Genomic DNA, 14,540 nt, shown 5'->3' with positions numbered 1-14,540 from the left:
GCAAGAGCAGGTATTTTCTTGTTCTCATATTCAAGATTTTAAAGAATTCTGCATTATATGAATATAAAATAGGTCTGTTTAGAACTAAGTGCAGTTGGTACCGATGGGAATTTCCAACTGATTGTTGGAAGACCTGGTTCCAAAAACCACAAAGATAATGTCGATCAGAAAATCAGGCATATCAACTTGACGTGTGTACAATTAGAATGTTTTAACAACTTCACTTTGAAATGACCAATTGTAATGACAAAGTAATTAAACTTTATATGAATTTCCACTTTTATTGAAAAGGCAGCTGTCAATGATGCCAAAACGCCTGGACATTAATCTATCTTGGAGAATAGTTGTGAATAGATTTGAAAAGTTTTATATCATTGATTTTGGTAAAATTTTATGATTTCAAAAAGTTCATTGGAATTTTTTAAGCATCCACATTTCATTTACACCACTTCTCGAACATATAGTTGCACATTATATATCTTCTGCTGCTGTAATATATGTACTGGGAAAGTATTGTCTTATTGTTATATTTTCACCACTGAGGATCATGGTCTGTGTGCGATTTCTAGGGTTATCTCTCTTTTATAATCTTTAAAACTGCAGATGTAATAAGGACCTGTACAGAATATGCAACAGAAAACAAAGAAATTACCATAAAATATTAAGTAAACAATAAAAACTCATACTGCAAAGAACATATTTTAATACATGTAACACCATGTTGAAGTGAGATATATGTATACAAATAAAGTCAATGAAATAAATTAAAATTCAATCTAAGCATTTCTGACACAAATTTAAATCACAATTTTGAGTTATAACTTGGAAGTACATACATATAATTGACAAGTACATGTAAACATGAAGTATGTCGATGAAGGTATAGTCATATTCAGCGTTTCTATGGTGATCAGTGGGGACAACATCATTTGATAAACTAATACATGTATATGAAGATAAGATATGTAAATGAACATTGCAAATGATGTACATACTGAATCCAAATTCGAGTCCAAGTGAACATTAACCGTCACCCCATGTCATTTTAACTAAATTCATTCAAACATCTCCGTAAAAAATTAAACAAAATGAAATTACACTGCCATCCCTTCAAACAAACAAGATCTATGAATAATGATTTATGAAAACAAGTTATGTTCTTTCCTTTTTTATGCCCCCGTAAACGAAGTTTCGGGGATATATAGTTTTTGTCGTGTCCGTCCGTCTGTCTCTGTCTGTCTGTTTGTTTGTCCGCAAAAACTTTATCCTTGCCTATAACGTTTGATTTAGTGGAGCTATGACATTCATACTTCACATGTGTATTAACTTTCTTTGGGTACCGCCAAATTTGACCTTTTGACCTTGGAGTTTGACCCACTTTTACACAAAAATTTTGAAGTTTTACTTTGGCCATATCTTTTGAACTGTAGATACCAGGACTTTTATATTGACATATATATTTTTTGTGGAAAGACATTTCATTGGATATCAAAAAACCTTAACCTTTTGCCCTTGGAGAAGTCTGTACCTATGAAATAATTTAACCTTGGCGATATCTTTTTAACAATAAGGGCTAGGGATTTCATACTTCAAATATATAATCCTTGTGAAAAGACCTTTCATTGGACCAAGAACCTTGACCCTTTTGACCTTGACGTTTGACCTACTTTAAAAATACAACCCTGACCATAATTTTTGAAGGGATAAGACTAAGGCATTTCATATTTCACAAATTTAATTCTTGTTATACGCCCTTTCATTTAATATCAAGAACCTTGACCATTGACCTTGACCTTGGAGTTTAACTTACTTTTTACAAACTTTAACCGTGGCCATAACTTTTGAACAGTAGGGGCTAGAGCTTTCATATTTTACATGTGTAATCCTTGTGACAAGACCTTTCATTTGATGTCAAGAATCTTGACCCTTTGACCTTGACCTTAGAGTTTGACCTACTTTTTTACAAACTTTAACCTTGGCCATAACTTTTGAACTGTAAGGGCCAGCGCTTTCATACTTCCCAAATGTAATCTTAGAGACAAGGCCTTTCTTTAGAAACCAACAACCTTGACCCTTTGACCTTGACCCAGAGTTTGTCCTATCTTATAAAATGTTAACCTTGGTCATAACCCTTAAACAGGTGTAGCTAGCGTTTTATATTTTTTGCATTTGTATTTCTTGTGAAAAGGCCTTACTTTTGGTACAGTGTTTCATAAAACACATCTTGTTTAAGCCAGTCAGAGCACATAAGATTTTGCCATTCCTTACTCTGTCTAAAACCAACTTTTTCTGAATGACAACAATTTCTACAGGCAAATCTTATAGGGACTTCATTTTTTTTTTTACAAACAATTTTCTGACACCTCGAACTGTTAAGTCACAGAATGCCTTGTTCCTACATCAGTAGACATGCTATTTTTGATGACATAATTTGACTACATTTCCAGAACTAATTTTATGAGCAAATTAGGTAATGAATGATAAAAATTAAAGACACAAGTCAAGCATGCTCCACTTATTAGATTCAAACCACACTTGGCACAATAAATGACTAGCAACTCTTTATAATTAAAAATGTGAAAAATAAGTTCTAAATATTTCATATCATACATTGCTGCATTCTGTGATGTGAACATTCTTATTTTCGACATAATAATATCATTTTATCACATTTGAAAACTTTTCTTGAATGTTATTTGATCATTTTATTACATTATCATGATTACCGATATGTAAACATAAAGTCTAAATGTTTATAATTATGTGATATGTTTATAATGTATGGTCCTAGAAGAACTTTATGGTAATACAAACATGGCTTCTAGGAAACTTCCTGACTACTCCACATAATATGTCATAATGCAAGTAACATAATAATATAATTAACATTGATACAAGTAATATTATACTTGTACAAAATCATGATGATTTTGTATGAACATTTAAGTATGGATTTTTTTTTACAGAAAAATATTTACATTGTCTCTGAAATTCAGCTGTGTGTCAACTTATGCATGAATATGACAATTACAGACAATGTTAAAATCTGATACAAGATAATGTACCGGTACATAGGGATATATTTTCAAAAAGGAACAGTTACAGTAACTCTTTCCTTGAAATAGCATTAGAAGAAATACAGTAAACAAAATCAAAAATATAGTGCCAATATTCTGAGTATGATATTTAAATGCCCATTTTGTTCATTGAAATCACAGCTGTGTTTAACCTTTTCATCAACTCAAGGCCTTATCGACTCAAAGTGTTATCGACTCAAGGTGTCATTCCCACAACTAACTACTGTGTACGTATTGAACGAAGCTTCTTCGTCCCTACCCAGGAAGTTATAGCTGGCCGTCACCCTAGAGACAGAGAAGACACAGAGAAAATTTAGTGAATCATTCATTACACACAGTTTTCATAGGAATATTTATATAAGTTTTTGGAAGGTTAAAATTTTTTTAAATGGATTTTATTATTTCTTGTTTTAGCACTGAATTTCACTCTAGATTTCAAAGCATAGATTTGGGTAGAATTTTAAAATAAGGCTGGTTTGATAGGGAAAATTTTGTAATAAATATATGCTTTAGCAAAAAATTAGGCCAGTACAAATACTTTTATATATATTCTATTTTGAATATCCTTTGTCCTTAACTGAACGTTACAAAAATCAAAACTTACGTGAAATACATAACTCTTCTGTGATAGAAAGTGTAAGGCTCAGCACAATCATTACTGAAATAAATAAACATAATTGTAACCATGGTTATGCGACGTAAACTTAGTTTACATTGCAAAGTAGCTACCTTTGAATTCTTATTTTGTATCATATTAAATGATATGAGTACATCATTTAAAATATTCATTAGCAAATTCTTTTTCAAAAGCAAAAAACAAAAACCAAAAAAAAAAAAAAAAACAACAACAACAACAACAACAACAAAAAAAAAACAAAAAACATAACTCATTCAAGAAATATTGAAAGAAAGAATAAAAATAAAAATTTCAATTTACAATGAAAAAATGTGATACATACCAGAAAAAGATTACTGAATTAAAAATTCTAGAGCCAAAAAAAAATACAACTTACACTAATTCAGCAAATCCATTTTTCTTATTAAATGCTATACCAATAGGAACAGAGAATGAGTTTTGGGACCTGACTTGGACACTTTTATCGACAGTGACACTGGTCTGATTTAGCACTTTCTCTGAAAACACCACCGACATTGTCACATCCGAGATCTTTATCGCAAAATAATTCGAGTTTGTCACATTGAATGGATTCTGAAGAAAAACATTTTTTCATCATTATAAGAAAAATGTAGAAAGATAAGCAAAGAAAATTTTTTTTAGTATTATGTAAAGTACATGTAATATATAAGCTACAATTTATAATTATATCAAAGCACAAATTTTGTCAACCTCCTAATTCTTCACTTATGTAATAAAGATACTAAAAAATTCTTTGAGGACTATTCCACTCAAGTGACCTCCACAAATCCCTGAATATATGCCCTTTGGATACTATGGTGTACTTTATCTTTATGTGCATTTGACATTGATTATCAAGTAAAATAAAATTTGTCTAATCAGGCCACCACTTGCTTCGAAAAATTTGGCTGGAGTAGACAAAATTCTGGATTACACAATACTTTTAACAATTTAACAATTAAAAATTCTAATTACATTATAATAAAACTCGTTTAGTACGAACATGGATATTGCGAATTCACAGATATTGCAAAGTTATCTTGGATCCCCAGCTATCAAATTTAACGAATTCTTTATACGGATATGATAACAAATAACAGATATAGCGAAGTAATTTCATAGTTACCAGTGACTTTGTTATAACCGAGTTGTACTGTACAAGATTTAAGGAACTTGAAGTTTACATTGTATTTGACAAGATTTTGGTATACACAACATCCAGATTACACAAGTTTCAATGTATTTATGTTTTACTACTTACCACTACAAAGAAAACCACTGACTTATTTTGAAGATCTATAGTGAGATTATGAGGGAGAAGTAATTTTACATCGCTGCTGATTTTAACGTCTCTTGGAAACATAAAGAAAATAAGCAATCCTGCCGTGAGTAAACACACTGTTATCGCCAGCGAAACATACAAGCACCTGATGAATAGAATAAACACATATATATGTATTTCATTATACTAATATAACATGAAAAATGTGAATAAAATTCACATCAATGAAATGCAGCATACCTTATCCAATAATTCATAATAAAATACAATTAATACAATGAACATGGTTTACTCTTTTCAAAAAAGACTTATGGGCAGAAATTTAGCCTGAATTTTCTCTGATTATTTTCACTGTTCACAATTCTGTAATCAATGTACAATAAATTGTCAACATTTTTTTAAAGTGATATTTCAATGAATTAAAGTTCCTTTATGTGGGAAACATTGATTGTTGAGTGTTTTTTTTTTTCATTGAGATTAAGCACTTACGTTCGTCTAGGTTTCAGTCTATCATCTCTAACTGGAATCAAGGCCACCAGCTCATTTTCTTGTTCTATAAAATTAATACGATGATAATGTAACAAAAGGTCCATGGGCCACAATGCTCACCTGAGCACTGTGGCTAAGAAAAAAGTCAAATTTGAAATGATGGAGAACCCTGCAAACAGTTAAGTTTTAAGTTGGCGATTATAGTTTATTGTCAGTAAAACATCCAAACATTAAGGACTGTCTCTGTAGTTTATTTTATTTCATGTTCATTGGGATACATCTTTTTATCACTTATACCCATAAAACACAGGCTCTGTTATGGGTTTTTTTTATTATTTCAGGTTTAGGGGGATACAACTTTGGGTCACTCAGCTGAGCATTGTTCAGGGCTGTTCTTAAAGGCAGAGATTTTAAGCACCGCCTTCAAAAATACCTGGTCTGGGTAACCCTGTCAATCAAGTGCATGAAGGTCCATCATTAGATCAGGGATCGACACTAACTTTAAAACCATAGTTGTCAGCAGGGCTAGCTATTTCTAATTTCTACTAGCCCTGTCCCTGTGTAGCACCCTGTACACCTTGTTTGGGACTCATGGTGACCTTCAAATTAATTAAATCCTGCATTCTGGCTGTATTTTGGGTAAAAATTATATGTATTTTTATGATTGTACCTTTGATATTTTTTTTGTTCAAAAAAGTAATTTTTTATAATCATTTAGAGTATTTCAAATCACCTTTAAAGTTTATATTTTGACTTACAAAAGCAATAATTATGATTATAAAACATGTTTGAAAATAGATTTTAAAACAATTATCAGACACATTATATTGATAATATGTATACCCTGTATTATAAGAATTTTACCAAACATGGTAAATATACTATATGGTAAATCTTTGTTAGTATTTGAAAGGATTATAATATAATCATGTTTTTTTTTAAATTAACCTTTTTTAGGTTTCATAGCATAAAACATATTTTCAAATCTCTTTCCATTTAATTAATAGAAATTTTGATATTAATTTTAATAACACATGCTATATGGTATATATCTAAAGTGGAAATGTTTTTGATAAAGTACAGACCAGCACTGTATGAAGTAATTAAATTAAAAAATAATGTATATTTTGACTAATTTATGATTATAAAACATGGTAGATTTTAAAACACTTATATTTTTCCTTTTTTATTCAGATAAGAATTTACAAATATTCAGCAATTTTTAGCATGTTTCATGGTGACAAAGCCTTATTAAGGTGTTTACCAAACATGGTATAGAGAAACTGTATTTTAATTTTAATATGCTATATGGTAAATCTAAAGTGGAAATGTTATTGATAAAGTTCAGAGCAGCACTGTATGAAGTAATTAAATTAAAAAATAATGATCTATTTTTAGTGAAATTTTTTAGCATGTTTCATAGTGACAAAGCCTTATTAAGGTTATAGGATAAACCTAGATATTTTTAGTGAAATGCAGATAAAACGGCTCTCTTTCCATTTAATTAATAGATGGGATCCTGTGAATGAATTAATTAAGACTAATTTGGTTGTTACAGGAGTTGTTTTTTTTAATTAACACATACACTAACATCTAAAACAATCTTTGTTTTAATATTTGAATTTATAGAATGATATCATAATATTTTTTAAATGGGTAGGGGTGTTTGCAAACAGTCAAGAATAAATCAACATATAATTGAAAAAAACTTTTTATTACTAATTTTAAATTTGTCTCAAAATCCCAAACACAGGTAAAGTTTGACATCTGGGTATTTCACTGTGTATTAAATCACGTCCTGTGTATAGGGTTTAGGAGACAGATGACCACAGGTAGACTGCTAGCCCCCAAGGCATTCACACCTGTACAAAATAAGCCCCTCCCTCACCTGGAATTTACCACCCGGTAAAAAATCTCTGCCTTTAAGACCCAGGGACCAGGGAATTTTCCTGCCTATAATGACATCATCCCTGGTTATTCTGATATTCATCCCCTTTTAAGGGAGAAACCTTAAACCCCCTCCTACTTTTTGAATGGTCCCTTCTATATGAATTCTTAAAAACAACCCTGATGTTTTTAATTTTCCAGTACCTTTAGGTATTGATCCTGAGCCCCTACACGTGGGACAGGGCACCCTTCCACGCATCAGCTCAACATAACCGTCAGACCGTATCACAGCTGTGGGGTTCCTGAGGGGTCGGCCCTGGGGAGCAGTCTGTTAATACAAAGAAGTCGATCTCTTTATACGACCATTTCCTAAATTATTAGTTGGAATATACATTTCTTGCCGTTCTCAATTAAATGTTAAATTTACAGGTTTAATTTTATAAGCAACGAGAATTTAAATTGAAAAAAAAATTGTTTTAAATGTTATAGTGCTGTCATGAAGCAAACAATTAAAATCATTAAAATGAGTTCTCTAATAAAAAAATTTAACATTTTCAGAAAAGTCACCACCTTTGGTTAAGGGTGAATCTATGGATACAAACATGTTTCCTAATTAAAACAATTCCTAAATTTTAATCTCGAAAATATTCATATTTTGCTGGTTTCAAGGTAAATGTTAAATTTACAAGTTTGATGATATGCAATCAGAATTTAAAAAAAAAACATTAAAATTTCACAATTCTTATTTGAGCAAAAGGAGATGAAATAAGGTAAATGTTATGTTTTTTCTTTTCTAAAATATATTAATTCTGTTAATAAAATCCAACATCTTCAGAAAAAGCATGTACCTTCCATGCATGATCTTAGGGGACAATATTGAAATACAAATAAGTTTCCTTATTTAAACATTTTCTAAATTATTATTTGGAAAATGTATCTCTTGACAGTTTCAAGTTAAATTTAATAGCTTAATGTAACCATGTAATCAGACCTTTAAAAAAATATTGAAAGAGTACACATTAGAATTAAGTAAAATCAGTCATTTTATTGGGTGGGCGCGATCAGAATACATTATATATTCATTATTCAACAGTAATATCAACATCTTCAAAAAAAACATTAACATTCCCCCTCCCAAATTTCTTTTCCCAGACACAGTAATGTAATGCTTTGTTCTCCATACATGCCCATATAATTGTTGGCATAACCCCCCTCACCTGTTGACCTATAAATAAGGTGAGTACATTCCCCCCCTCACCTGTTGACCTACAAATAAGGTGAGTACATCCCCCCTCACCTGTTGACCTATAAATAAGGTGAGTACATTCCCCACCCCCCACCCCCCTTCACCTATTGACCTACAAATAAGGTGAGTACATTTCCCCCCTCACCTGTTGACCTATAAATAAGGTGAGTACATCTCCCCTCCACCTGTTGACCTATAAATAAGGTGAGTACATTCCCCCCCTCACCTGTTGACCTACAAATAAGGTGAGTACATTCCCCTTCACCTGTTGACCTATAAATAAGGTGAGTACATTCCCCTTCACCTGTTGACCTATAAATAAGGTGAGTACATTTCTCCCCTCTCACCTGTTGACCTATAAATAAGGTGAGTACATTTCTCCCCCCTCACCTGTTGAGTACTCCCCCCTCACCTATAAATAAGGTGAATACATTTCTCCCCCCTCACCTGTTGACCTATAAATAAGGTGAGTACATTTCTCCCCCCTCACCTGTTGACCTATAAATAAGGTGAGTACATTTCTCCCCCCTCACCTGTTGACCTACAAATAAGGTGAGTACATTTCTCCCCCCTCACCTGTTGACCTATAAATAAGGTGAGTACATTTCTCCCCCCTCACCTGTTGACCTACAAATAAGTTGACTATATCCCCCTCACCTGCCGATCTATAATTAAGATGAGAGCATTTCCCCCCTCACCTGTTGACCCATTAAAAAATGTGAGTACATTCCCCCCTCACCTGTTAACGTATAAATAATGTGAGTACATTCCCCCCTCACCTGTTGACCTATAAATAAGTTGAGTACATTTCCTCCCCTCACCTGTTCTTCTGAGGGGGACAACTGTTCCTCATTCAGACTCCCTCCCACTCTCCCAAACTGCAGTCCTCTGTTGTTTTGAGGTGGACTATTTCCATTGGATCCATACCCTCCTTCATTTCCAGGGGGACTGGGGGGTCCTGATTTTTCTACCAGCTTTTCGTACTCACCAGACATTGTTAGCACTATTCAAGGTTTGAAATATCCTGCAAAATATTTATTTTAAATTCTTTTGTGATTTAAAAAAAAATTTTTTTTGCAATAATGTCATAAAAATTAAATGAATCTTCTAAAAAACAAGAACTGTCTTCTACTTTTTCTCTTTTTTTGTTGTAAGTAAAATGACAACTTGATCTCCTAACAACAAGACATCCATTATTTGCATTAATACTAACATATTTTTTCCCATTAATTACAATACCAGGTATGTACATGAGACCCTATACCAAGGCCAAGTTGACATGATCTCATGTGATAGATGGTGTAAAGTCTTTTCTTTCCTTACTCTATCATGCATGAATTATCAAACATTATTCTTGATAAATACCTGGTGCCTAAAGCCATCGGGTGTGTCAAATTCAAGGTCACAAGAAACGTTATATTTATCTTTTATATTAAAAATTGAATTATTTGTGTTGTGCTGAGGAAATGACCCTCTTCAAGTCCCAGTGAAGTACTTTCAGTACTCAGAAGACTTCAAACATAAAAAATAAGACTTCAATATGAAATGGTCAATATAAACAAAAGGAAAATTTCACTTTTTAAGTTAAGTTGATGCTATTTTAGTTATTAAACTTCCTGACCAGTCAGTATAAGGTCAATATTGTGTGGCGGTTTGTTTCACATGGAAAAATTATATCTCCCTAAAGAAGAACAAAAATTCTCTTTTTCTTAATTTTCTCCTATTGTTCTGAAATGTGATATTGTTTCAGAAAAGAATTTCCTTAAGTTATGGTAACTCAAAATAGTTCTAGAAGATAGTAAATTTTTCACTTTTAAAAATTGCATAGTATATATGAGGGGCTATCAAAAAGTTCGTGGACTGGCGCCATAAAATTAAAACAGCTTTAAGTACATCAATGAATTTTAAAATATATAGTTATCATCATCTTTTCTTTCCATGGAATAAACCACAAATCATGAATTTTATTATGAAATAAATTAGTAATGTTTTTGTAAACAATGGTATATCCAGGTGGCGCAACCTCGAAAACGACGTTTTTTCCAGCTAAGTGCCTAAGTTTAACTAATAAAAACTATTTTGATATGAACATTTGACATCCAAAAATCCCGCTAATTCAGGTATGTGTTGGGACACTATTGTTCCATAAAATATGGAATTTTTATCTCATTCTGGAAGTTCTGACATTTATTGTAAATTTTATATGGAGTATCTAAACAAATATTGCCTTGAAAATAGCGTTAAAAGGGGGAACGGGTTTCCTTTTCAAATATTCTATGAAAAATGGCTATACACCTCGGTAATGTTGAAACTGGCTATACGGAGAAATAGAATGCATCCAGATTACTTGATTTTTACTGCCAAAATAGATTCAGAGAGAAAAGGGATGCACAGTTAATGTTGATTTGTAGTCAAGGTGTGAAAAATCAACCATGTTAAATATTGATGTTGATCATGTGTTTTAGATATATTGAACTCCAAAAAGCAAAATATGCTGGCACAATCAAGCGAGTATCTCTCCCAGTGTATAAATCCATTTGTAATATCATATGCATTTAAATCCGCTGATCATGACATTGTAAAGTCATATAAACAAGACGGGTTGAAGAACTTACTTTAAGCTCCAGGGAATCTCATTAAAATTAGTGTAATAAGTAGAAGAAGCAGACATTGAAAAATAATTACGTTGTCGGACGTCATGAAACTAAACAGCGACAGAAGATCAAATGATGTCATTTTTGTTTTTTAATAATTTGGGTAATAATGAACGTATCAAGCTAAAATTTTCAACATTTCTTTATTTTTTGTTGTTCTAAATGTTCCTTATAAATTTTGCAAGCTCAGACAACATAGTAATAATTTTACAGCCTCAGTCTACGAACTTTTTGATAACCCCTCGTAATGATAAAATTATACACACACAAAAAAACCCTCAAAATTCAATGTCTTGAATTTCTTGACGGTCAACAATTAATAAAATTATAGTTAACCGGTGGATTTAATATTAAAGGTATAACTTACATTGCCGAATTGTTAGCATATTGCCTGCCCCCAGCTGTCACAGGTTTTATTATGATGACCTTATGGTGACCAGCTGAGTAAACGTTTACAGTTAATGAAGCAAACAGACATAAACGCATGTGGTACCTGTACATGTTAATGTGAAATAAATAATCAATACCATACATATTGTACAGTAATATGTTAATACTGAGTATCGATAATGTACCTGTCATTTTTTGAATTGGGCAGTCATGAGTGCATGTACATATTGTACACATGAAATAACACAATACATGTAAATGCAAAATCAAAATTGATGCAAAAAAATAATCTTGGCGTAATAATTGCATCTTCCCTTATTATAATTAGGCTTAATGCCTTTTCAATAGTTGCACCATTTTGACCAATCTCTCACCAGAGGGAGTATTACACTTCATTGCAACACCTCCGTCAGCGTCCAAATGCCAAGATTCTTGGCAAAATCTTCTTTTACCTATCATTGGCGTCGGAAGCAAATTAAAAGTCGGGGGCTAAGTGTAAAAAGAAATTTCTTGTACCTTCAAAAAAACCTAACAAGCAAAAAAAAAAAAAAAAAAAAAAAAGGAAATGTCTACTTCCCAAACACAAAAATCCTATTTCGTGGGGGTGGGGGTGGGGGAGGGTATGTTCGAACTCCAGTACCAAAATTTTCTTCCAACACCACCACTTTCCCCATTGTTAACCTATACTAAGACGTATCTGTGGAAAGTGGGGGGGCTAAACCTACGAAGATATGTTCAATGTCTATACTAAGTATATATTTGGAAAAAAAGTGGGGGGGCTAGCCCCCCCGGTTCCGACGCCTATGCCTATTGCATCATAAATTATAAATTTTGAAGTTTTATATAATTCAGATTGACTTAAATCTTAAATCAAAGATTATTTATGAGAATTAGTAAAAGATATACCTCTTACAAGGGATTATTTCTCGACAGGATATATTGAAAACGTGGAAAACGTGGAAAGTTTAAGATGCATTGCCAAAAAATATCAACATGTTGAGTTCTTATAAACAAACATCTTGCAGCATTGACAAATTATTCAGAAATGTACGTTTTAACCCTCCCGTGGCCCATTTTGAACAACATTTGAAAAAAATTCACGTGTTTGCATACGTACAACTTTCTAGACATTGACAGAGGTAAAAGTGGAATTACAACTCTGGGTAGAGATTGCATATTTTGACTTTGTTTAATGAAAGTGCAGCTAATACTGTCAACTATCAACTGTTGAGTTGGAGTATTAAAATGAGCCATCATCTTCTCTATATAAAATATTATGATGTCATTGCCATATACATCACTATTTTGCCTGTCTTAGTTCTTGTGAGGTTTGAAGAGGCAAGTCAGATAATTGATGGAATGGTCAAGATTTTTAAGGTAATCAATTAAAAATTTCATATGCCCCAATGGTTGTATTGTTTTCCCTGACAATCTTGGAAGCTTTCTAAATTTATCTTGATTCTGATGATGATCTGGTCAATATTTTTACTTTGAAGTTCAAAAACTTGCTCAATATTTTTGCAATAATGGGAAACTCTAAAAGAAATTTAAAATATTTCCACTTAATTAATAGAAAAGATTGCCATTTCTAATACCTGTAAAAGTTTTGCAGCTTACTCTTCTCCTACAATGTTATTTCAAAAGAAGCAACATTATGATCTATTTGCCTTGCTGTCTCTCTGAGTTTGTGATCACTCCATGCACCCTATTAAACTTGAATATTTCTAGTGCACTCTTAGCATGTGTGTGTGTAGTTATACATCATGTACATGTAGACTAATCTAACTTTGTCTAGGGACTGCAATACAGGCCCTCCTCAGTATGTCAAAATTCAATCTTTATAATGATATTGTCTGAGTCGGACTCGGTTTAAATTGTGGTGAGGGCGTATTCCAAAACACAGTTAGATTATTCTATCTAGCACAGGCCCTCCTAAATATTTTAATTGAAGTACATGTGTACATATGAAACTTGCTCACATGCAATCTTTAAATGTTTTAGACAAAATGATTTACTATTCATTAAATCTAACTTTCCAAAAAAACTTAAATTTATAAAACCATGAAAAAAGAAAGAAATTATAGAATTCTTTGGCATCACTGATTTATGCAAAGGTGTAATAAAATTTCAGATGAAATGTGGTCCGTAGAGGTATAAATGATGAAAAAGTGTTATCAAAAGCTAAACGAAACATTGCTATTTCAAATAAAAACTTAGTACTATACATGTTTTTATACCTTTGCTATGGATTTCCATAGACACATGTAGCTCATAAACTGATTCCCCTCAGTCCTTAATTAATTATTTATAAGTGACTGTGTTTTACTAGCATTAGAACAATACTATTTAGAATCGTTATATATTTACCACGCCTAAATAACCGTCCATCTTTCCATCACGTTGTAGAAATCGTTACTTCGACATCTGTTCGATTTGAGGGGTTTTGTTGACATCACATGACCAAAATTCCGGATAAGTACGAATTCGAGATAAAATTTGGATCGGGGAGAGTTCATGTCCGGAATAAATTAAAACAAAATAAAATAAAATAAAATAAAATAAAATAAATAAATAAATAAATAAATAAATAAATAAATAAATAGATAAATAAATTTCTGTCTACACGATATCCAGAAAATTGTATTTTAATATAGAATTATCTTTCTTTGTTCAAAATTCCTTTTTAAAAGACTTCAATGTGTAACTAATATCTCTTACATTTTTAGAATTTTGTATACATAAATATACATATCAAGGTACGGTTTCAATACATAAACCTGGCTCTGTATTTTTCTAACATTTAGATTGATGTAAGAAATTCATTCTTGATATTCTATGCAGTAAAAATATAGCCTACATTTGTTTTTCAAAAATGACA

The 14,540-nt window shown here is 31.9% G+C and overlaps 1 protein-coding gene across 2 annotated transcripts; it reads right to left on the bottom strand.

Moving 5' to 3' along the window:
• Window positions 1–686: 686 nt before the first annotated feature.
• On the bottom strand, window positions 687–14,134 carry LOC134275193 (transmembrane protein 106B-like). 2 transcript variants are annotated; one of them, XR_009993772.1, is made up of 9 exons: window positions 14,030–14,134; window positions 9,440–9,642; window positions 7,577–7,700; window positions 5,486–5,549; window positions 4,976–5,141; window positions 4,091–4,287; window positions 3,682–3,735; window positions 2,220–3,362; window positions 687–1,159 (listed from the first exon to the last, which is right to left on the bottom strand). XR_009993772.1 is itself a non-coding variant. In XM_062757454.1 (8 exons), the coding sequence occupies exons 2-8, from the start codon at window positions 9,611–9,613 to the stop codon at window positions 3,266–3,268; spliced, it is 876 nt and encodes a 291-aa protein (XP_062613438.1). In that variant the 5' UTR covers window positions 9,614–9,642; window positions 14,030–14,134; the 3' UTR covers window positions 687–3,265. The 2 variants fall into 2 exon arrangements, 1 of the variants encoding a protein (XP_062613438.1); XM_062757454.1 differs by having other exon boundaries at window positions 687–3,362.
• Window positions 14,135–14,540: the final 406 nt, after the last annotated feature.

This window comes from Saccostrea cucullata, unplaced genomic scaffold (assembly GCF_032062105.1).
Source record: "Saccostrea cucullata isolate Sc308-1 unplaced genomic scaffold, CSIRO_AGI_Scuc_v1 ctg72, whole genome shotgun sequence".
NCBI lineage: Eukaryota > Metazoa > Mollusca > Bivalvia > Ostreida > Ostreidae > Saccostrea > Saccostrea cuccullata.
The sequence above is the reverse complement of the archived record's forward strand: the minus strand, read 5'-3'. Positions and strand labels throughout refer to the sequence as shown.